At 31.7% G+C, this 26,545-nt stretch overlaps 1 protein-coding gene across 1 annotated transcript; it reads right to left on the reverse strand.

The window, feature by feature from the left end:
• Positions 1 to 85: 85 nt before the first annotated feature.
• LOC124535086 (NADP-dependent malic enzyme-like) lies at positions 86 to 25,524 on the reverse strand. The gene is made up of 12 exons (XM_047111138.1): positions 25,299 to 25,524; positions 18,532 to 18,706; positions 18,111 to 18,269; positions 17,260 to 17,441; positions 16,997 to 17,177; positions 15,909 to 16,037; positions 13,156 to 13,338; positions 8,277 to 8,499; positions 7,588 to 7,730; positions 5,862 to 6,032; positions 4,061 to 4,184; positions 86 to 2,550 (listed from the first exon to the last, which is right to left on the reverse strand). Exons 1-12 carry the CDS (start codon positions 25,325 to 25,327, stop codon positions 2,390 to 2,392), a joined length of 1,860 nt encoding a protein of 619 aa, XP_046967094.1. The 5' UTR covers positions 25,328 to 25,524; the 3' UTR covers positions 86 to 2,389.
• Positions 25,525 to 26,545: the final 1,021 nt, after the last annotated feature.

Genomic DNA, 26,545 nt, shown 5'->3' on the forward strand with positions numbered 1-26,545 from the left:
ATAATAACACAGGTTGCTGCAGCATTATAGTTTTATTATATATATTTTTTATTAGGAAGGGTTTAATAAAAATAAATAGACACGATAAGGTTTTGAACATTTTTAATTAGTAACATCCATTCATTATAATTGAACAATTTACATTCTAGAGAACAAACACATAAACGCCTCTTATTCCATGAAGTTTCTAAATTGAAAATAAATTTACCTAGTACACTGAACATAAACACACCAAACATGGCATACTACAATTACTGTTAGGCGAAGGTCACACGAATTATTCGACCATAAATAACAAGTACCTTAACACACCGACATCGATATAAGCAAAAAAAATACATTATCGTGTATAAGTTTAAATAAATACCAGAATTTTCAAATAGACTCTTGTCTATGGTAGGGAAATGGATTAAAAAAGGTGACGTAACAAGTTCATTAGTAATATGTAATACGGCACTTCAAATTGTGACTACAATATTAACAACCACACTTACACCACAAACAAACGAGTTCAAACTTTTTACTAGTCTTTAAAGACTTTTTTTTCTTAATATCATAACATTTTATAATCTGTTTGTTTTATTGCTTTGCCAATAGTGCATTACATTAATAAGTGTGGTTATACAAAGTTAGAATATTTTATAACGAATAAAGCAAAACGTCACGGGTAGTTCTCGAACTGTACTAAATCTAAATAGTTCATGTCAATAGAATTCATAAAAAAATGAATAAGAAGTATATAGTGATACTTTAAAAATAGACAAATGTTGAATTTTAACAAAGACAAAACGTGAATAACCTTTCCTTTGTATTAAGTGTACAGTAGATTATTTCGCTGCTATGTATCTATATTTATTTTCTTATTACTTAATAATAATTTCAAATAGATATTAAAATTATCGCTTCGCGCTCGCAACACTTTCATTTAACCTTTTACATTTTATATAAATTCTATTGAACTGCACTATATATAATCTAATTATTTATTATCTATCACAAGAAAAAGTTGAAAATAGTGATTAATTACATATTAGTCCATAACAGAACAGAACAAGCACAACCAACAAATTAATTTAAATATTATAACACGGGTGGTTAGTTCAAAACCTACATACACCTCACAGCAACATAATCACTTCGTATCATAAGATACCGGGTTTAACATAAATCGACACATAACTTGAATCAACATAAATTAAATATTTATCATTTTTCCTTTTTCGCTCAGCGAAAAATAAAACCTGTCTCACTATAATAAAATACTGAACGAAAAACGTATACTTTATTCCCAGTCGAAGCATACAGCTGACATAAAGCATTCGTCAAGTTAATTAAACACGTTTAATTATTTAGTTGTGTAACACACATTTTAAGTAAATAAATTTAAATATAACGTCTCACTTCGTGGTCGATTGAATTAGGGCCTAATACATAAGTAGATAAAAGTTGATAATAATATATAAATCCATTATCGATCTAGATTCTCTTACAAATAATGTCCCTACATGTCTTTTATGTTATTTTATTATTTAAAAAGTAAGAATTTAAGTATAGTAGTTGATGACGTAATGCTGAGGTGACTAGACGTTGAATTTCGTACAGAAATGAGATAATACTCGAAAAATACAGAGGCAAAGGATTTATAAAAATGTAACTAATAATTTAAAACCAGTTAAAAGTCGTTAAAGATTATTAAATTTGAAAAAAGAAATCAATATGTTTTGCACGAAACAGATCTAATATTACCGTAATTTGTATTAATCGTAAACGGGGCTCAAGCGATAATGGCCACATGTACGTTGCACAAATAACGGTACTACATCTACTGGCACAAACATACATACAATAAATATTATAGAGTAACCATAGCTACAAACTACGATAAATAGTTTTTATTTTTATATAGAAGTCAGACAAAATTATGTTTACAAATTAAAATATGCATCAATTAAATTTTATAAATACTCTTTGATCTTCAAAATATATTCTTAATACAGTTGCTTTAGAAGCGTTTTTTCACTGTTGCATCAAACAAGTCATGGTATTATAGTAATTCTAGAAATTTCTAATATTTAATCTGTGCACAGTCTGAACACATTGACAGATGGAAATTGTTAGAATAAGTCTAATAGCAATATTAATTTCTACAATTTCGCTTAATTTAATCAAGCAATTTCTTTAGTGGGACTAAACTCTCCTTATAATCAATAATTACTCTAGCATCATTATAATAACTTGACTTATTTAATCTCGTTACATAAAAACCTTAAAAATTAGCTAATACGGAGGTAATACATTGTGTATGAAATAATTAAAAAAAAAAAAAACAAAATCTTTCAACCTTGTCGCAAAATGCTTTGACTAAATTAAAAAAAAAAAATACTGTAAATTAAATATTTTTGGGTACTGGTTGTATGGGTCTAATGTTGAATTTTTCTTCTGGTTTCCAGTCCCACACGATAGGCATGGAGCTCTCATAGTTGTAGTTGTACATCTGATTCTCGACATGCTTGGCTAGATCCTTCGGCTGGGGATAAACTGATGCAAGACCTGGAAAATTATGTTAGAATATTAAATTTATTGATATTTTGAATATTTAAATTTCGAATACGGTTATTTTCTTTTTGATATATAAATGATATATTTAACAGTTATGTTACTAATAATAATATAAGTTGTAAACATATTTTCGGGACTTATAATGTATAATGGGCTAAATTATATCTTATTACAGTACCTAGGTTACATATGAAATTTATTTTTTATAAAACGTTACTAATATACTAGCAATGCTACTTAAGAATTTACTCTGATACATTACTCATTTAATTTAAACGTCGAAGCATTTCGTCAACTCATCTATACAATGAGCGCTACAAATCCAACTACAAAACAAGTTTATCTACATAATATTACGTTATAGCTCGACTAAGCTCCACCCTATATAATCTTTAAAATAATATCGTTACCGTTTATAATGCGCACAAGTTAAAAAGTTATTTACTTTAAAACAAATGACCATCGTCAAAGTTAAAGTTTAAACGAATACTGGTGAGCTCCTTCCTTCGCAGTACTTATAATTTACTGGGGGATATTCGGGCCAGCAATAGCTGTCTGGCAACTGTGACTCATAGTTCAAGTTATATTGGCAACTCTTTACGTGCTCCTTGAAATCTGTTGGCGTTGGATACACAGAACCGCATCCTAGATAGAAATTTGATTATTGTTGATTTAGTATCTTCATACATTTAAAAAAACGCATCAAATTTATTTTATTAATGAATGAAATACGTCAGTCATGTTATAGCAACAAACACAACAGTAATTTCATTTTATTATCTATTTAATTTTCAGTTGTAGAAAATTTCATTTGATAAAAATTGACAATAGGCTATTTGACAATACGAAAAATAAATTGTGAATTATTGTATTCAGTGTATATTATGAAAGATATAGTGAAAGTTGAAAATAATACTTAATTTATTCAAAAATCCATAAATAAAAATGCATTTTTCAAACGTTTGTCGCGTGATGGCTTATGATGATGTCACTTTCATGTTAACCTTGCTTTTCTACTATATGTACCACAGATTAAAATACAGGAAAGTGACGTCACCGACCCATTGCAGCGCCATATTGTCCAAGTAGCGTTTTTGCGCGCTATTTAAATATGGAATTTTTAATATGATATTTTTCGGTAAATATGTACTATAAATAAATATAGTCAGTTAAGCAATTATTATCAATCAACCAATTATTTAACCACGGAGCTTAAAAAAAATACAAACGAATTGATAACCTCCTCCTTTTTGAAGCCGGTTCAAAACTATGAGATGTGCACAAAAATAATTTAAAAAAATCCTGCAGCCTTTTTTAAGTCTCACTAATGAATAATGTTCAGAATGTAATGTTTCCGCATTTTTATCAGTACTGTCTGAATTCGTTATCTTATTTATGTATTTAAAATATCGTGTATATTTATTTAGATTTAATGCATTTCAACGGAATGAGAAGAATTCATTTTTATCACTAAAATAATATCATAGTAATCATATCATACCTTCGTCGTAAGCCATCTTGGCGACCTCTATTGCTATTGCAAGTGAAACCTCCTTCACCTCAGCGAGCGATGGATAAATACGACCAAGCGCAAGATCATCTGTGCTGACATAGTTAGCTAGAGTCTGCAAACAAAAAAAAATCTGTTAGTAAATTATTTTTTATCTTATGCTTCTTAAGGTTACACAGATTAAATGATAACGACTCAGAGCCCCCATAGAGACTTGTGCGCACATGTGTGACATAACTTTACATATGAGTAGATTAAAATCGACTTATATTGCTTACATTTAAGCTGTTAAAAATAATTACTCGAAATAGTAATCATTGTAGATTACAAAGTTAACTATTTGTTATTTATTTTATAATTCTAATCTATAAACTCGACCCCGGCTTTGCACTGATTTTTGCTTGTTTCTTTACTGTTTTGGCCATGTATCATATATAAAGAGCTTCCTCTGTAATTACTCTATCTATAAAAAAACCGCAAAAAAATCCGTTGCGTAATTTTGAAGACAGACAGCGGTAGGCGTCTTCTTTTTATGCTATGTAATGATAAACGCAGTAAAAAAATACAGTCGCTTATTTACGTTTATAAAAATATAAATAATTGGCAAAACAAAAGTAATAGACGACTGTTTGTCAACACTTGGCAACGATATTTTATGTGATTGCCAACAGAAATGAAAAGTAATGAAAAAGTAAACAACGAACGAACGAAACTATCCATTACAATTTTTATAAAAATCTACACAATACATCTTGTGCTAGAGCATTGAGCATCATGTATTTAAGAACATAAAACAAAAAATATTATTTAAAAAAAAAAGAATCGGACGGTCGGCCATATTATGGAGTGATGTGGTATAGGGCTTAGAGCAAGACATTTCGGGTACAATCCACTCATCACATACACTATATATGTGATGAGTGGATGGTACCCTGAATGACAAAATCGGTATTGTTGTTTTCCGGTTCCAATTTAATGAATATGCCAGTCAGGCACTAGGGTCAAAGGTAATTCTTAGCACCCGAGGTGACTGTGAACAAATACATATAGGCAGTTATGACCTTTTGAACAGGAGGCATATATATAAGTTTAAACAATCTACAGCTGACCTGTTATATATGTATTTATACAGTGTACATTTTCACTTGCGTATTTATACAGTGAGAATTTTCCCAACAATTTAATTATTGTTATATTCGCGTTGACAATTGGCATCGAAAGCATCTCGGTTTATTTTACAACACTTATTGTGTACACAGAATTTCACGCCCACTTTCATTCTATTTACGCGCGGTTCCTTGGTACATTTATTGACAGTTAATTCATACATCAGACTTATCGGTTCGATAACCATAAAAATGCGTTTCCTGGCAACGCAATGTACCATTTTCAGCTATTGATAACTTAACCGACAAATTTGCTCTTATCGATAACTTTAATCGAGGTTTCCGTTTGTCATAAACTACATAAATAATTGGGATATCAATCTGTATGGATTACAGATCCACACTTCATAGCTCATGGCTAATATTAGCATAATTAATTTTATTCGTATAGTTTATCTTTTAAACAACTCTGATTACCAACAGACAATTATTAGTGACAATTTAACTGATAACTTCTGAACTAGGGATAATCATATAAATATACATGTATTGACTTTTAATTCACTTAATAATCGAATAATGACACATAAAATTATCAAAAAAAAATAGCAAATATTCAGATTCTAAGCAACTAAATGAACAAGATGATTGTGAATGATAATTGAAAAAATTCTAAGATTACATACCCTAGCAGCAGTCAGGAACATGGTCTCTGGTATGTGATGGGTCGCCGTCGCGATAACACCTAGGGCCACTCCGGGGAAGATGTAAGAGTTATTCCCTTGTCCCGTGAGGTATTCCTTGCCATCATACTGAACGGGGGGGAAGGGAGAGCCCGATGCGAATATACAGCGACCCTGGAAACATTTAAATATAATTATATTTATTACACGATACATTTATGTTATAAGTTTTTTCCGTCTCTCAGGCTCGTTCATTATAGCTACTATGTCAGTAAAATACAATTAAATTCATATTCATCCTGCCTAGGAAACAATAAACACCCACCCAACTACAAAAAATTCCACACTTTTTGTCATTAATATAATCTTGTACTAATATCTTTATTTATTAGTTTTTTTATGGAATAAGTTGGCGGACGAGTATATGAGCCACCTGATGGTAAGTACCATCACCCATAGACAATGACGCTGTAAGAAATATTAACTATTCCTTACATCGTCAATGCGCCACCAACCTTGGGAACTAAGATGTCATGTCCCTTGTGCCTGTAGTTACACTGTCTCGCTCACCCTTCAAACCGGAACACAACAATAGTGAGTACTGTTATTTGGCGTTAGAATAACTGAAGAGTGGGTGGTACCTACCCAGACGGGCTTGCACAAAGCCCTACTACCAAGTACACAGAACATCACATATGTTTCTACAATACATATTTAACAGAGTAAAAGAATATATATTATATAAGGTTTTGAATCGTAAAAATTATCAGACATAACTCCAAATCTGCGTTTACACGATAAGACTCGGATGCGAGTGGGCTGTATTATATGCATACCTTTTAGTACATACAATAGGCATATAACAGAGTGATATAGAAATGGCAAAAAAGAAATCATAGATGCATTATACAAGAATAAATGTTGGATATTTTCAATAACATTTTGCTTTATTTTTCCCACAACCTTGACCTTGGAGCAAAAATGCCATGTCTATCGACGAAGACGGTCTATTTTTAAAGACGTCGTATAACAATCTATTATTTACACTTCACGTTAGTCAGCGGTGAATTAAAGAGTGATTTATTTGTAAAAACTAGTTTTAGGCGGTTTCATTCGCTTTTCAGCACGGACACGAAATCGATATGATAATCTGAAGCTTAGTATAATCGAAAAAACGATAAAAATTTTATCGAATCGTTGGAAATAATTTATGGAGACATAATCATCGATAACTACATACAACTTAATATACATGTCCGTTGTTCACTAAATAACTTTAATATAATACTGATCAAATTATCCCTGTTTTGTAAAAGTTGCTATTGCATATGTATGTATATCTAGTATGGTTCGATTGGATATAGATGCATATAGCAGTATTTGACATTGGCCATAGACATTGGTGCTGCAAGAAATATTAACCAATCCTTATATTGCCAATGCGCCACCAACCTTGGGAACTAAGATGTGTCACTTATGACTGGCTCACACTTAAAATCGGAACAAAATAATATAATAGACCAGATCAGCTTAAACAAAGCCCTATAAAACAACAAAGTTTTCTTTTACTTGACATAGTTCTTATTTTAAGGGTATTTCAGACTGTGTAACTACACTACAGACACATGAAACGTAAGATCGTAGTTGCAAATGTTGGTGATTCATTTTAATTACTGTGTTCCAATTTTAAATATAAATAAAAAAAGATAAAATCATTTTAATTGCTTACTTCAGTGTTGTCGTACGCCGCCTGGGCTGTACATTCAGCTTTACTGGTGGGATTCGAGAGGGCGAAGATAACCGGACGTTCGGTGTTCTGAGCCATTTGCTTCAAAACGTTCGGAGTAAAGGCTCCTCCCACAGTGGAACAACCTGATAGCATATTATAAGAATAATTCATAACTTGGAACATGTTTTACAATATAATATGACATAGAAAGAAAATATTATTAATATAAGTGATATTTTTAGTAAACACATAATCAAATTAAATTTATTTATCCATTAGTTAGAATCTATACGATCTTGATACAGTTAAGGAAGTTGTACGAATACAGATAAAAAATATAACATTGTTAGAAATTTATGAAGTACAAAATTCAAACTGGTACAAATTATGTTATAATTTGTACATTTTGTCATAAAATGTTTTTATTTATTTTTTATCTTAGGTTATGAGAAAAAGATCTTAATTTCGAATTCCATTTTCAAATCAAACTTATAAGGCATTCCGTCAAGTATATCAGTCAAAGAGTTGTAATTTTTACACACTTGACTCTGAAATATAGCAAAAATATTAGTCTTGAGCCTCTATCTACCCGGTTCCATAAGTTTACAAGAAGTATCAACAATATCGGCTACGTAATTGACTAACAAAGAAGAATAAAAATTATTCAAAATACACAAATATGTACAAACCAATAAGGCAGCTAGGTTTAATCTTTGCAATGCACTTCTCAAAGTCTTTTTCGGGCTCGACGTCCTTGCCGAAGGCCTTCGCGTGAGGTGGAACGCCGCCCTCTCGTCTCGTTGACAAAAGTCCGTCAACATCAAACATGTAGACTCGGTCTTGAGCTTGCTTCTCAGTCAAACCTTCAGACACCATCGCGGCAACGGTAAGGTTCGCTATACCGTTTGCAGCCTATTGGTAAAACATTTCATCAAAGTCACTTTCGTGTAAAATAAACAAAAAGTCAAAGTCAAAGTCACAGCCTGTAAATTTCCCACTGCTGGGCTAATGGCCTCCTCTCTCATTAAGGAGAGGGCTTGGAACATATTCCACCACGCTGTTCCAATGCGGGTTGGTGGAATGCACATGTGGCAAAATTTCTATGAAATTTGTCACATGCAGGTTTCCTCACGATGTTTTCCTTCACCGCCGAGCACGAGATGAATTATAAACACAAATTAAGCACTTATACATAGTGGTGCTTGCCTGGGTTTGAACCCGAAATCATCGATTAGGATGCACGAGTTCTAACCACTGGGCCATCTCGGTAAAATAAACACAGACACATTTTCGAAAGCAAAGTAACAAGTTATAAATCCGCCTATTTTTACGAAAAGGTTTGGAGATCATTCATTCCATCCTTAAAAGATGGTTGTTACACACACCTGGCAGGTTTCCTTACGATATTTGCTTTCAACGCCGCACAAAATAGATTATACATATAGATCCAGGATATGAAAACATAATGCTGTGTTTGAACATTAAATATTTCGTTTAAGATTCGAATATTTGAAACTGGGTCACTATTCTCCTATTCTTAACTTTAAGTTAGCATTGTGTTAGTATACGTTAAATTATAAATTCGTTTCCATCTGCGCATGTCATATTAATTACTACGCCTTTCAGTAGTTCTAGCAAAACGTGCCGCCTTGAGCGAAATGTTTTGGAGATTGAAATATCCAATATTAAACGGTGTTTTTTTCCTTAGGTTGGCAGTCTGACAAAATGAGCCACCTGGTTGGTGGTTACCGCCGCCCATGACTTTGGCATTATTAGAACCATCCCTTACATAATCGATGCGCCAATAAATTTGGGAATTAAGATGATATATCTCTCGTTCCTGTTACTTTGCTTCAAAACTGAACAATACTTTTAGCAAGAAATAATTAATAGGCATTTATAATGAGTAGTACGTAGGAGTAGTAATAGAACTCCACTACCAAATATTGAGTGTAAAAATATTTATATAAGGAAATAGTTAAAATGAAATAGTAACCACAAATATTCTCCTCATTTTGCAAATTTTATTTAATTCCTATTTAAAACACCATTACTAGTATAAGTAACTTGTATCAAATATCATCAAAGGAATAAAATGTAAATAGTACCTGTCAGTCGAGAGAAAATCTTTTCCAAAAATCGGACCTATAGTTATAGTTTACCTAATATACAAAGAATTAAACGAAATGACAAATATAGAAATTGTATTACAGCAAGAATGCAAAAGTACCAATTTCCTACAAATAAAATTTATTCGATTAATGTTTTTTTAATTTAAATTAATTAAATCTATATATAAATCATCGAGTCAATTAATTGGCTTGTTACTGCGCTATTTTCGCTAATCTTATCATTCATACTGCTTCTAGTCAAGATAGTCGTCACGATTGCTATATGCGCTGTCTACTTAAATATAGAACATATTCTTAAACCGACTCCGTCACAATACGGCATTATGTAAATGTATTGTGTTATACGTGTTACGAAATGGCAAATATTTTCTTTTATCTCGAAAACTAACTGACATTATATTCACTTATTTACTCGAGATAACCCAGTAGTTAGAATATGAATCTTAACTAAAAATGCGAGTTAAAATCCTGACAAGCCACTGAGTTTTTATGTGATTAATTTGTGTTTTTATATTTGTTATATTTGGCATTGAATAAAAAAACATCGTAAGGAAACCTGCATAAATATTAGAGTGTCTATCGACACGCATTTGAAAATCGTAATGGTAGTAGTAGTATTATCTATACTTCATGTTTTGAGTACATTTACACTGCGAATGTTTTTATAAATAAACCTACGAAAACACGACATTGTTGTATGTACGATAATATTTGACTGTTATTATATAAAAACGCTTAAGATAACGGAAGATCGATTACTTTACCTGCGTAATTATAAATCTGCAATGTCATCAATATCAAATCAATAAATAGAATTGATAACAATTACAGCAATGAGGAAAACTTTTATTAAATATACATAAAACCCAAACCAGATACAGTGCAGTTACTAAGAACATTTTATTATATAATCATTATATAGTATAAAACAAAGTCGCTCCTCCCTGTCTGTCTTTATGTATTATGCTTGGTTCTTTAAAATTACGCAACGGATTATAATGCGGTTTTTTTTAATGGAATGAGTCGAGATGGCCCAGTGGTTAGAACGCGTGCATCTTGACCGATGATTGCGGGTTCAAGCCCAGGCAAGCACCGCTGATTCATGTGCTTAATTTGTCTTTATAATTCATCGTGCTCAACGGTGAAGGAAAACATCGTGAGGAAACCTACATGTGACAAATTTCATAAAAATTCTGCCACATGTGTATTCCACCAACCCGCATTGGAACAGCGTGGTGGAATATGTTCCAAACCTTCTCCTCAAAAGGGAGAGGAGGCCTTTAGCCGAGCAGTGGGAATTTATAGGCAGTTGTTGTTGTTGTTGAGTGATTCGAAAGGAACGTTTTTGTAAATAATATAGTAAATAAAGACTGATAATTAGGACATTCTTTACTATATTTAGTATCAACGGTGCGAAGCCGCGTCGGGTCGCTATTATTACTATATAAGAATATATTTCACGGCTATAGAATTACACTATTGACAAATATCGTGTCATATATATGATATAAACAAATTACAAAAACACGATAATAGGTGAAACTAAAGTGACTCATGACGGACTAGCGTATTCAATACATACCGGAACACATTAATACAGTATTCAACGGTCGTGTTGAGCGATAAAATAATCGAGCGAATGGTTCATATAAAAGCACATAATTTATTTCCACTTTTATTTACTTACTAGCTATGAACGCGACTTAGTGCACGTTTGAATTCAATAAAAAAAGTTATAGCTATAGCCTAAGTTACTTCTCGATATATTAGCTATTTGCCAGTGAAAGTCCCGTCAAAATATTGCAAGCTTTACAGAGATAAGCCGGAACAAACTAACATAGAGACAGACAAAAAAAATTTAAATAAATTTATTTTGGTATATGTCCCGCATATAAATACTGCATTTAATAAGAATCGGGTTTTTTAATATTACACACAGACAATGAGAGTTAATCATCATCATTTATATGTATAGATAATATATTTATAATATGTGGGTCGTAGTGTAATTTTATTTGTCTACAACCTCGAACTAGCAATACTGATTGATTTTAAATAAAAACAATTGATGTTATTGAAACGTTACTCGATATTACAAGTAGAAATTATTATTTTAGCATTGACATTTAGGTCCTGTCGCCAATTTCGTGGCTTTTAAATGCCAACTGTACGTGAATACAAAATGGCTATGGATATCTTAAACTGTGGCCGTTAACGCAACTCAAAAAGGTGGGAAGAGTAAAATTAAACAGGTAAGCTTCTCGAGAAAAGTAGTGTTCCATTGGCAATTGTATATTTATTGTTATTTTATTTTAAATGTCGCTTTTGCGGTAAAGAAAACCTGCCTGTAAAGATATTTTCTTTCGACATGTCCTAGTCTGTTTTTTAACTGAAAAATCTATTAAACCCATAGGTATAACTTGTAACAGATGATAAATAACATTATTTTTTATACAGCGAGGCAGTTTCACCCGTTTTACATTAGAATATCGACGTAACCAGAGTGATATTTTTGATATCAAACCTAACCTTCTTTTTCATTATGGTCACTATAATACTATAGTAAACACTCGACTCAAAGTTTACACCGGCAAAGATAAATTACGCGAGCTCGAACTATACCGATTAATTGTAATAATAATTAGTAATGGGTTTATAAAACTTATTATTGACCAGTTTTGCCCGCAACTTAGCGCGCGTTTAAATATAACAAAAAAAAGTTATCGTTGCAGCCTCATCATATACACATATATATAAACATTAGCTATATGCCAGCGAAAGAAAGTTTTAAGTACCATAGTTACAAGTAAGTAAATGTACATATATTTACATATACATTTAGCATAAAGGAATTATTTTAATATTACAAATATACACACCAATTTTATTATATGTATAAATATTCATGCATTTCCTTTCCATTATCCGACTATACCATCTATATAGAGACCTTGTGCTCTGACAAATGCAAGAAAATACTGTCGTAGATTTGTTATTATTGAATATCCTGTGCTCAATGATGTTCTAGTAAACAGATACGTCATTAACGCACAAAAAGTGAAGACTAGAAAACGTCCCAATTGGGACGTTTGCCTTTAGTCGTTTTTATCATAATTATGCCAGTAATACGTTATAATGCCAGTAATACGTTATAATACATCATAATTATGTAGAAATACGTTTTGCGTAATTAAAACATCTAGTTATCTCTTTTACTTATTGTTTTTATCAAGCTATCCTTTTTACTTGTAACGAAATGTAAAGTAAACGGTCCCCGGCGCGGCACACTTTTTTCTGTTGTTTAGTATGGATATAACATATCTGTTTATTAGAATATCATTGACTGTGCTTCAATTTGATTGAATTATCTGATTGATAAAAAAACTAAAATAAAATTGGTATAAATTAATGATAAGGTAAACCATATGATACTCACAGATCCAGCACCAAGGAAGAAGTAGATGTTTTCGCTGAGTTTCCTCTTAGTGACCCTGACGGCCGCCATCATGCCCGCCACGGCCACGCTGGCGGTTCCTTGGATATCGTCATTGAACGTGCAATACTTGTATCTGTACTTAGCGAGGAGACGACCGGCGTTACCGAGCGCGAAGTCCTCAAACTAAGGAAACAAGAACGGGAAATTAATATGGAAAACTAACGGGAAAAACTATTCTACATACTAATAAGTATTGTTAATAGAAAAGTATCACGAATTCATCTAACAATTTATAGTTACAACAACAGCCTGTAAATTTCCCACTGCCGGGTAGTCTTACTACCTCTCACTTTGAGGAGGTTTGGAATATATTCCACCACGCTGTTCATATGATTTCTTTGAAATTCGACACATGCAGGTTTCCGCACGATGTCTTCCTTCACCGCCTATCACGAGATGAATTATAAACTATATGATGCTTGCCTGGGTTTGAAACCGCAATCATCGGTTAAGATGCACGCGTTCTAATCACTGGGTCATCTCGGCTTATCTTCTTTTATAGTATAAATATAAATATATATTAACTTTATAATATGTTCCAAACTTCTCCTCAAAGGAAGAGGAGGCCTTTAGCACAGCAGTGGGAATTTACAGGCTGTTGTTGTTATAACTTTGTTGTATTATCAATATAAACCACCTATAGTGTGTGTGTGTGTGTGTGTTTTTAATTCATTCAATTGATGTTCGGTCGCCAAAGAGACCACTTGCGATAAGGTCGCCCTTCGCATGCTTTTAACTTATTGTGTTTACTGCGCTATTGTGATGTATTGTGTTTGTGGTTTATAAACATATCAATATAAAATTGCACATAATTATAAATTCAAAAAGTTTAATTGCAAACATTAGTTTTATTCACGACTGTATTTTTTTAATGTTGAAAAAGAGTAAGTACTGAGTTTCTTGCCGGTTCCTCTTTGCAGAATCTACTTTACGAACCGTTGGTAGCTTCATTTAATTGAAAAATGACGATTCAAAAGTGCTTTTAAAAGCCTACTTGAATAAAGTTTATTTTCATTTAATTATTATTATTATTTAATAACATCATTTTCAAGTAAAGAATTAATAATCATTGAAAGTGGTTGTAGGTAGGTAAAGTCTTATTATGCACACCGTTGGAGTGTTTATTTTTTAACTACAATTGATTGAATTAATGTACATATGTATTACTCGATTATTTTCAGTCATCGAATCAAAATTAACTAGATAACTGTCAAACAACCAAACATAGTAGTTTTAAAGTGGTTTATACCACTTGGAACTCGATTGTTTCCTCCCATTAAAGAACATTAGGCAAAAGAACAAATTACTTGAAATTATTGCCATTCATTGTTATTAGGCTAAATTGTAGATATAATCTGTTACGGTTAGTGTTACCAGCTATAGAGACAGTTGATTTTTATTCAATAAACATTGTTTTATTACTTTTTTTATTTAGTACCATTAACAAATGAAGGAATGAGTATATAAGAGGAAGTTTGAAAATGACACCGATTGCCGAGAAGTTATGTGGAAGGCGGCTATCATGGTATGGGCATGAAATGCGGAGGAATGAGGAACATATTGTGAGGAAGGCCTTGAGCATGGATGTGGATGGATTAAGAGGTAGAGGACGACCAAGGAAACGATGGATGGATTGTGTGAAAGACGATATGGTCAGAAAGAATGTTAATTGTGCGATGACGTCTGACAGAGAAGTATAGAAGGAGAAGACATGCTGCGCCGACCCCAAATAAAATTGGGATAAGGGCAAGAGGATGATAACGAACCTAAACTACTTGAAGCGTATTCCAATGGAAGTAGAAAAAAAGGTAAACAAAATAGCTTATTATCATACTACAATTCAATAAATAGAGAAAATATTACTATGCATTTACAAAATATCGTATTATTAGCAAGATTTTTTTTATTACACTAATATGCAAGGGTCAAGTGGTCAACTTCACCAAAATACCGACGAGACGTTTGAACATCTAGTGTTTTATTAATTACAAGTCGTTGACTCCAATGCTCACTTACTGTAACTAACGGCAATTTATTTTACTCTTTTAAGACCTACTAACTTCCGCCTACTGTATCAAATGCATGTAGAGTCCCCCCTAGTGGGCCTAGTTGTCACTTTATTTTAATAAACTTCTTATACATATCTGTTTTATATAATTGTCAAACAGATCATGGCCATTTTTATATGAAATAGGTTACCCGTTACCTGGTGCTAAATGAAACCCCATAAACATTGGAGATGTAAAAAATTTAATCATTTCCTACATCTTCAATGCGCCACCAAAATTGGTAACTAAGTTATTATGTCCCTTGTGAGGACAAGGACAACCTCTCTCACTCACCTTTTAAACCAGAACAAAGCAATTGCAAAGCATTTGCTGCTTGGCAGTAGAGTATATGGTGAGTGGGTGGTACCTAACCAGGTACACAAAGCGATCGAGAACACAAATACGAAATTATTACAAAATTTCTAGATACTAGAAACATTGTACATGAAACAGCTGATAACAATAGACAATAAAAAAATAATATTTTCAGACACATCATCGAGACGAATATTTATTAGTTTTCAAAACCCTCCATCACGATATCATAACCTATTAACAAATCATACGACTATTGCAAATTAAATCTTATGCCTTATTAAAAAAGGTCGAATTTCCTAAAACAAAATTCTCCAAACGAACACTTACCTGTAACAGTGTGTTCTGTCCATATCTTTGGACGCACGCTTCCATGAACTCGTCAATAAATTCGTCATACTCTTTACCCCTGACTCTCTTTTGACGCAGGCCGATGTAAAGTGGGTCTTCCAGTAAATCCTGTGCAAAATAAACTCCGAATGAAAACAAAACAATATTGTATATAAAATAAGGTACGCGTCGGTAATAAAAACTTCTTATATCAATGCCAACTCTACATGAGAAAGATTAAGTTATTTTAATCTAAAGCGAGTTGAATAAACTCTACTGTATTTGTTGTGGAATCGCCGGTTGTTTATCACCCACGTAACTCTTATTATGATTAGATACTGACAGAAATCTAATGGATTAAGATATAGAAAACTTTTTTAGACACTTTTTATATTGCTTTTTCATGTGCCTACACCCTGCATCGTTATGTATGAATAAGTATGCAGTAGATATATTTTACGTAACACGTAGATGGAGAGGGGCAAAGGGCCCACCTGATGGTAAGTAGACACCAAAACCCCATAAACATGCGCTTTACCAAATATTAAATTATTATCTACGTCATCAATGCACCACCAACCTTAGGATCTAAGATGTTATGTATATTATGCCTTACTCACTCACCCTTCAAACCGGAACACGACAATACTAAATATTACTACTTAACGGTATAATACATGATGAAACTAACCCTACCACCGTATATAATATATAGAATATCTGAGAAGTATATTTTGATTAAAATATAAAATAATAATAATATATTTACTACGTCCTATTTCGTGATATAATCGACCTCTTTGCCAAATCTCATTACGTTCCGTGTAAGAGTTCGATCCAACTTCGTAACCTTGTAGCGTCAACAAAAATTCACACGTATATTTAGCTAATACTTTCGATTAAATAAAAGTACTCAACTTATAAAAAGTTATGTGTGGTCAGTAATTTCATATATAAAATAACCTTATAATAATAATTAATTTCTATACGATTTTTTTTTTATTAATGATATTTTGAAATATCTAAATTAAAATAATAAGGATAGTAAATATCTTAATTAATATATTTAAATATATTTTTACAAGTACCTGATTATCAGTTCCGACGTCTAGTGTGATCGGAAGACATTGATGTGGCTTTATGCCAGCCAGCGCTGTGTACAAGGAGAGTTTACCCACAGGTATACCCATTCCATATGCACCCAAATCTCCTAAGCCGAGGATACGTTCTCCGTCCGTGAATACTATAGCACGAACATCAGGTTCAGGCCTAAAATTAAAAAAAAATGATAAGACATACCCATCATATCATGTGAGTCCACAGATAAAAAAAAAACAGTGATAGAACTTACCAATTTTTGAGAATATTAAATATATGTCCCTTATCGTTGATGGTGATGAAGAGACCTCTAGGTCTTCTATAAATGAGACCGAATCTTTGGCAGGCCAATCCCACGGTGGGTGTGTAAACAATTGGCAAATACTTTTCGACATTCTCCGACAAAAGTCGGAAGAACAATTTCTCATTTCTGTCCTGGAAACAAATAATTTCACTGTAAAAAAAAAATCATATATCTGTGTAAATAAAGTTGATAGCAAAGAAGCTTACGTATGACAAACAAAATGAAAAAAAAAAATACTTTTATTTTGTGATTAATTAAAAATACTAAATTGACACTTCAATCTTAACCGTAATACTAAGCCCTCTGAAAATCATTATTGTTTCGTTCCACAAAAACCAAAACTTAGAACTTTCGCAATTAAACTAAGACTTTGGTTGTTTAGCAACTTTTTAATTAATATTTGAGACTTGAATACTTAAAGAACTTTTCTTTCGAGGTCTCTGTTAATATATACAATCTTCAAAACCAAAATCCAATTGCTATGCCTGTATAAGTTACCTAAATATATGTATCACCGTAACCATCTCGTACAGGATGGAGGGTCAGGATTGTCATTTAACGTAACTACATCAGCGAATGAGAAGGACAAGATATGACACCAAATAAACTGACCTAGTACACTGCAAGCTTCATAAGTAACGGAAGATGTGCGAAGCTATGGAATTAACAACTAATAACAGTAAAAGAAAATTAAATGCATGCAACAATATGTCTTTAAAAGAAACATCTGGAAACCTTAGAACCGAAGAATAACTTAGTAAATTCATTAAATCAATGGTACCTTTATGGTGTTTAGTCACCTGTAACTCGACGAGGTAAAGATATTTGTTCAGATTGTCCTCATATCTATCGATTGATATTCTGCAAATATCCAGTTGTTCCTCTTGTGATTTAAACTTTGCCGCTAAGAGACCATGAATGCCAAGGGCTTGACGCTCTTCTAATGTAAATGCAAGACCCTAAAACGAGTAAAATTTGTAAAAATCTATAAAAATAGTACATTGAAATGTAAAATCTTCGTAACGCCACTAATTTAGCGTCACAAAATCGTATGCTAATCGAAAACCAGAACAGATTTATAGTTATGTAAATGCTAATTGTCCATAGCTGCACTTGGCACTTGTAACTATTTCGCTCGGCAACAACTGCATTCCTGTAGTAATTGTGCCATAAAGTTCTGTTTTATGAAAATTTAATACCACCGGATTCGTTTATGCGCACCTTGTTAAGGCGAGGGTCCCTGAGATGATCGATACCCCTCACCATGTTGGGGCATATAATATTGCCGGTCACCTCGTGGTAGTTCCGACATTGCGAAGCCGGTTCTAATAACGCTGGACATTTTGTTAATGCTAACGCTAGAGCCCGATTCGGAACTATTCCGTTGGAGCAGCACCTAAAACAATAAATAGTATTTATCATCTTATGGTAAATAATAGATAACATAAGTAATAGTCAATTTACTCTTCGCAAAAAAAAATAACTACTACAGATATTTTTAATAATCAAAGTTATTTGTCATTTTATCTGGAACAATCTGATTTGATATAATTGCAATAGACATTATCTCTAGGCTGTATGGAGAGTGGCAAGCACATTTTTGTGTGGCAACAAAAGAGAAGTATAGTAAGATATTAAGTTTTTTAAGAAACGTATTTTCTTTTATTTTCGTTATGTGTTCGATATTTAAAATAACAGTACACAAGAATCCAGAATAGCCTAACGAATGGACCATATACATATACTGTAATCATAAATTGATCGTTAAAATATCAGTCATGTTTAGTCATGCACTGCTTTATTAGAAACATTGCTGGACTCGGAAGAAATGTGCACATTTGTATTTAATATTCATGTCATAGGGTTGCCAGTTTCACTGAGTCTGCAAAAAATAATAGTTCCATTTGGCAAGGAACGCAATCTGAATTTTTATCAGGTCAGATGAAAAATAACATTCGTAATACTTATCGGTATTATTTTCTTGTTATACTGAGAAAGTTGGAACTTGTTATTGTTCAATTTTACATTTTTAAAATCGATGTATGTAATTGTGACAGTAAATCAAGTATTAATTTTCAATTAATTTCACTTTGTAATTTAATTTGACAAGGTTGAAAAACGGAGCATGGTCCGATCGGGATGTTTACGTCATAAATGCTACGTCATAAAGACCACGTTCCGGAAAATACGGTACATCTGGCAACGTTAATCTGGAGCGTATCATCGAAGCCTTGATGTGTCGAAAGCAGTCCTAGCGGTTCTGTTTTTGTAGAACATACAATTTATAATCTTTCTCGCCTTTCATACGAGAACATAATATATATAGATTTATGATATGTAACATCTTTTCTAGCGCTTTTCTGGAATCTTTGGTCGTGATTTCGTGAAAAGGTACGGGGAACCCATTTGATTTGACCAATGAGCGCGCGATATTAGTGTCAGATGGTACCGATCAATTTTCTGAGAGAATAATGTTAGTGTTGTTTATTACAAAAGCGAGATGTCACAGATAACACATCTGACTACTATAAGGCTCGTTCTTTTCATGGCCAACCAATTATTTAATTCCGCGAAAATAAAATATAAAAATGACTTACTACTTTAATTTAGACAATTTAATGGAACTGAAAACGTATTGATTAAATATATTCAAATATTCAATTCAAGATTATTGGTTACGAATTATTGGTGAACTAAAATGTCAAAACCATGAAAAATCGTCGCTGACCTTGACTGATGTAATAAACGCGTGACGAAAGCCGGTTTAGAATGTATTTTTAATCAAACGAATTTTGTGTGACGTGATTTCTGGTATATAAGTTGCATATTTAATATATAGAATATGTTTCAAATTAATGTAACTTAATCTTAAACTATACTTGAAATTAGTAATCTTCGTCAAATAATGCAGATGCGCTCAAAGAAAAAAATATGCGAAACTATTATCCAAAGAGGTCGTTGCACTCGCTTTATCTTGGTACTTCACCAAATGCTTGACGGTGTTATTATTTTTAGCACACCAACACTAATAAATAAGGTTTTATACATTTTTGGTACTAGACAAAGATGTCACGCTGAAAACGTTAACCAAATTCAATATATACGAGTAAAACTTTAGTTTCCTGTTTGCGCATCCTTGATTTGTAACTAGTTTAAGTAGTTAAATTAGGGCATAAAATTGGTCTCATTTAAAAAGAGATAAATAGATTTCCTCCGTACGCTTTTCTGTATTAAACGAACGAAAGGAATAAAAAAAAAGTAGCTCTTAATTATACATTTCAGGATCTATTTTTTCCCAGTTGAATGGATCTGAAGTTGTTTACACCATGAACAAGACAAAAATCATTTTGAAATTACAAACATTTTTAAAAGTATGGACTCAAAATATAGTACTCAAACTGTGGAGATAAGTTCCAATTGTATTGAACCTATATAATATATTGACGTTAATTATACATGTCACCAAAAGATTACAAAATTCGTTACATTACAATGTGATGAGACAGATTGTAATCTGTCGAAATATTGTGAACTGTGAAATGGGATTGCAAATAAACGTATTATTTTTTGCTATATTGTATAAAAAATAATAGTATTGCCCCAATTAATTTACGGAATAACAAATATTCCTTTTTACCCCTCCTCTTAAGCTTATCATTTGTGTTAGGATTAGAACTACAAGGGCCCAAGGGGTCAGAATCGATCCTACGCCTATCAATTATACACTAGTTATTAAATAAACCATTGCTCTATTGACGCTTCAAAATAGCAAACAAGTTATTTAATTTCAACATAAGTTTGCACATGACTAGCATTACAAACATATTTTATTGTTATATCAAATAACGTATATAGAAGAGAAATTACCACATATATCCTAAGCATATAAATCAACATTATATAATGTATAACAGATCGCACTATTGCTTGGTATAGTGGAACATACGTGTTTACGTCATTCTTTAACTGAAGTCATTATAATTAGAGAATACTTTAAGATTTGGTACGCAAACATTGTAGTCCGGACGTCCCCGGTTACATTCATTACGTCTAGCGGACAAACATTGACTGGCGATGATCCAAAAGCCTCGTCATAGATACCAGCCGTTTTTAATCGGCAAATATAGGCTTGATTCGTAAATACATTACATATCCAGGTAATGTCATCTTGATATGGATTTTATATCGAGTACTTTCCACTGTCTTACTTTATTTAAGAATTCCATCTCGTTAAACAAAAGTTATGGATACGGGATTTATTGCAACGTTTAATATTTATAAAACATTGCGTTTGCGTCTCCATTGTCCCTATAATTAAAATAAAATAGGCATCAACCATAACTATTACAATTGTTCAGCTAAAGTGCGACTGACCTCAAAAGGTATACCAGCTGTTTGAAGCCTTAGTGACCTTAAACAATGATAATTCACGGTAATAATAAAAAACGAATATTTCGCAACATTTTGACATTTTGCCTATTCATGTTATTTAAATACAAGAATATTTAAATTACATTAGTCACGTAGCCTTAATTTAAAGCAGGCAATACTGCTAATCTCAGCTTCTTGTATCACAATATTTTAAAGTAAAACCTTTTCCGACGCGCTCCTTCTTCCGGTACGAATTTTATGGATATTGGTTAATTGTTTTTTTCAGTGAGCCAACACAGGACAAGCTGTATTAATGAATTTGTATTAATACAATTAAAACGCCTTAAAATGAGTTATTATTCGATGGGTTTGTTGGATTAGATAAACCGATTTATCGAAAACGGCTGGACCGATTTGTATTATTTAAACTATAGTCAATTATGGTAGTTAAGAAGCCCATATATTTTCATCATATATATATAACATACAGATTCAGATAACTATTAAACTGTCATAAAATGATCACCTAATCATTTCAAAAAATATTTTGATTTTAATTCTAAGTAGAGTCAGATACAAAGTTTCTTTTTTCTTGTAGTAACTAATATAATTATCATGCCCCAGTAGTTTCTCAATTACATAATACTACTTACATAATCTCTTACAACCTGACATTCGCCCACTTAGCGATATCAAAGTGTTCGAATTCAGAATTGATCCTTACAAATAAAAGCTACCGTCTCAGATCTCAAACCGTCTCAAAAACAAAAGAATAACGATAAGATGGAGTGCACATATCATTATAGGGAAGCAACAAAACTAAACACAAAATTCAATGTGATTGCAACAACCCAGAAGGGTTAGTTCATTGTTTGTATTGTCATACGTCAATAATAATTTATAATTAAAATGAAAGCACTTATGACTTTTTCATTCGCTTTGGTATTGGCTTGATACATTCATTGAGGATGAGATTTAGATAGAATAAGTCCACACTTCATCGAATATTCGCATAAACATAGAACAAATAAGATAATCTATTCGTTTAACGCCATTTAATTAATATTCATGTTTAATCACTACTTAATTATCGTAAAACATTTGATTACAAAACATATTATCAAAAGTGCAAACTAGAATATTGATATGAGTCTGTCTAACAATGGAAATCGATATCCAGTCAATGTCAACGTATTCAAACAGTTGACTATGTAACATTATACTAGCCGTACATCGCGGTTTCATTCGCGTTTCCTATTATAATGATATATGAATTATTATATAACAATATAATTTAAGGGATACCATCTGAACATCAAAATAGTGTATCATTGTGGGTAAATTTTCAACATTTCGCATCTGAAAAACGAAGTGATTTCTTAGAGATTAACACTGCTGTATCACTGTACATAAATAAATACATTTCATTAAATAAACAGTTTTTATCACATGAATAGATGTTTATGGCTAATTCAACTAACAAAATGTAATTTAATCGCAAAAGAATTGAAACGTAATCGTTGTAATTTAGCCGTTTTCATTTCTACTAGCAGAAAAATTCGGTTCTATCGAAGATGCATCGTAATAGTCACGGGAATGTATAAAATATTTTTTGTATAAATTATAATCGTAACAATCTAGTAAAACATATTCTCGATTACAATTAACCTGAGAAATATTTGGGTTAATGATCGAACTTGTATCGAATAAGAATCGGAGAAGTATCGTAATCATTGTATAATTTATAACGACAGAATTGACCCCTGATCTAATCCTCATAGCGATCGGAGAGAAACGCGTTAAAATTCTGATATAGTCTAGAATACACGAGAAATCATTTATCATAATCTCGATCATACCCCTCGGATCGGGATTATGATAATTGATATTCCCCGGGATTATCGCGTTCAATCAAGCACAAACTCTACAGCTATATAACAATAATATATTGATAAAATCCGACAACCGTATCGCAAGCACGACGACCGTCATAACAAGATATTACGTTAATTACAATTTTCGTGGCTAGGCTTTTTGTGATAACATCGTCTGTTTTTTGGCATTGACTCATAAAGAATTAAAAAAAACAATAGCAATATGAGTAATGATAAATCCATGATAACTTGTTTCTGTACCTACAAATTGCATAAATAAATTTTAAAGAATATACCAAGGAAATATTAGATACAACAGTTCTATATAGAAGTCTTTAATGTTGATGGTAAGATCACAACTAAAAAAGAGATATATATGGAAATTGTAAACAGATTTTAAGTATTCATTTTTTTCTTTAGTAGGATATACTTCGAAGATAATCCCATACAAAATTGATGACAAACCCCACCCATGAGCTGAAAGATTTAGACTTGTTCCTACAAATGCTGGAAGTGCTCTAATTATTCACAAATTAATTACCACACCAAAGAATTGCAAATAAGATTTAAACCACTACTGCAAAATTAGATGTTTAAATATTTCAATAGGTATAATATTATATAATCATTATTGTCCTTAAAATTTAATCGTCTTCTTGTGATTACTTGATATGAATTTTATATCTTCCCAATGCATATCCTTAAATTAAATTAATTAATTATTTGTAAAAAATAGTTGTTTTGTAACTTAAGATAAGTGACATTTATATTCAATTAAGATTTAGTACTTAATGTGTATATAATTCAAAATATTATACTTTACATAATATGTTAATATTATGATATATATATATCTTAATAGTGCTTTTGTACACTAATATTATGGTATACATTCAGACAGAAATTAGGGAAATAAAGAATTATAAGTACAATTGCCAAGGTGAGATAAGTAGGTCATTCCAAAAATAGGTCACATTATAATTATACTCACTGTAAGCTTTAAGCTAATTGTTTGAAAACAAACAAATACCAATTTAGAAATTAGTAATGCATAAAATATGACAGAAATTTATACATATTATATAGCAATAGTTATTTACTTGTAATGAATAATTATGTTTTATTTTGAATTTCTTATTTTTAATACACTATTCACATTGTTTTGTTTTATTAGGAATATTGATTAAAATAGACCAAATATAATTTTTTTTTGTTAAGTATTTTAGTTAAAGATTATTTTTAGGAAGAAATTTATAAATTAAGTAGGAAAGTGAAGAAATTTATTTTAACGTGATTAAGTTACTACAATTAAGTAACATGAATTTGGGAATATGTTTACGGATGCGTCAATTTTCTCAGAAACATGATATCATTATAGGCAGTAGCACTACGGACGAGATCAATAGCCGCAGCCGCGAATCTTAGGTTAAGGAATATTCTGAAATAAAGGTAGCATATCTATGCAATATATCGCATTTATTTTAAACACAATGTGTAGGAATAAATAATAAACCAATATATTTTTGAATATTTTGAAGTTATAAGCATACAAAACTTTGAGACTTCGTTTTAAAATTAAATATTTGCAAATTCCTAGGTTTAAATATTTTTTTTTAAAATAGAAATACTAAAACTCTATAAAAACAATTCTATTACCACGACAACCTCCAATTTCAGCACAAATCGAATAAAACACAGGTGTCACGTTATGTAAACTCCAAAAATAAACGAAAAGCTACTTACAAAAACGACCTGGGAATACTGGAAAACATTTCAAAAAATATTTTTCATCTGCAAAATGCCAAGCTTCCTTATTTGACTCACTATTCGAAAACTTATTTTTATAATATTATATCGTCCTCCATGTGTAGCACTAACCGTGAGATTTCCAGCCCGTATATTTTAGACTGGCTGACGACTCCACGAACTGACTGTTGTTTAGAGCTTGCGAATATAGGCCAGAGACTATATAAACTTCTTATGATATAGGCGAGGCAAGCACAGATAATACAATATGAGATAAGAAAGCGCAGATAGAGTTTTGTCTCTTTCATTTTAATATTAAACAATTTTATGGTAAAAAATGATGAGATTGATGATGTGTAATAATAGACTAAAAATGTATTTTTGCCATAAAATTATCTAGTAAAACAAATTAAATATTTAAAAAACTAATTCATATCCATATTTTTTGGGTATTATAACATATTATATTATAACAAGGAAAGTAACACAATTTATGATCATATCATATATAGATCATATGATACATATTTTAAGCCTAATCAACTAAAAGGCTCGTGTATTGCCTGGCTATATTATAATACTCTATTAGTGAAAAGTCTCAAAAATGCCAAATAAATGAGAAAGAATAAATAACCTCCTTTAGACTTCGAAAACACATTCGGTTTACGCTACCCCCAAAAACCAACAATTGCCGGGCAATAGAATATAATATTAGAAACCAAATTATAGTAATAAGCCATAGAAAATAGAAATGGGGCTATCGGCTTATTCTAAGCAGTAAAATATGGTCCGTGTTAGTCGTTGAAGACGATGTCGTTGTGCAAGCTCCGCTGGGAATTTAGTATGAGTGGGTGATATATCATTTTTTTTCAGGATTCAAATGAATTTAAATAGCCATCTTAAAATCGCGAAAATGTGTATCTTCGGAAAATACCAAGCTAAAATAATCATATGACGCAATATAGGGTTGCAAAATGAATGATAAGTCATCGATGAATGCATTCCAGTCGCTCTAGTGACTGATTCCGTCTTATTAAAATTCTCAGTAATTCTTTAAGCTGATCTGTGATAGAGTAATTACATACTTTATCATGAAAGATTATACTTAAGCATTCATTTTACCGTTGGTTCGATATCTAAAAGGATAGGGTACAAATAAAAAAACTCTTTTTATAGATTAATGATCATAGGCTAATTCTAAAAGTAAGCCCTACAGTTAGGTGCACTACGATATTAAATCCCGG

The sequence above is a fragment of the Vanessa cardui genome, chromosome 14, assembly GCF_905220365.1.
Source record: "Vanessa cardui chromosome 14, ilVanCard2.1, whole genome shotgun sequence".
Classification (NCBI taxonomy): Eukaryota; Metazoa; Arthropoda; class Insecta; order Lepidoptera; family Nymphalidae; genus Vanessa; species Vanessa cardui.

Excerpts from the sequence above, each read along its gene's own strand:
- LOC124535086 (XM_047111138.1), bottom strand. The coding sequence starts at position 25,327 with ATGTTTTCCAGTATTCCCAGGTCGTTTTT. Across the intron at positions 17,442-18,110 it reads TTTACCTCGTCGAGTTACAG|GACAGAAATGAGAAATTGTT; the intron begins GTGACTAAACAC and ends ATTTGTTTCCAG. Across the intron at positions 4,185-5,861 it reads TGTTCCTGACTGCTGCTAGG|ACTCTAGCTAACTATGTCAG; the intron begins GTATGTAATCTT and ends TTTTGTTTGCAG.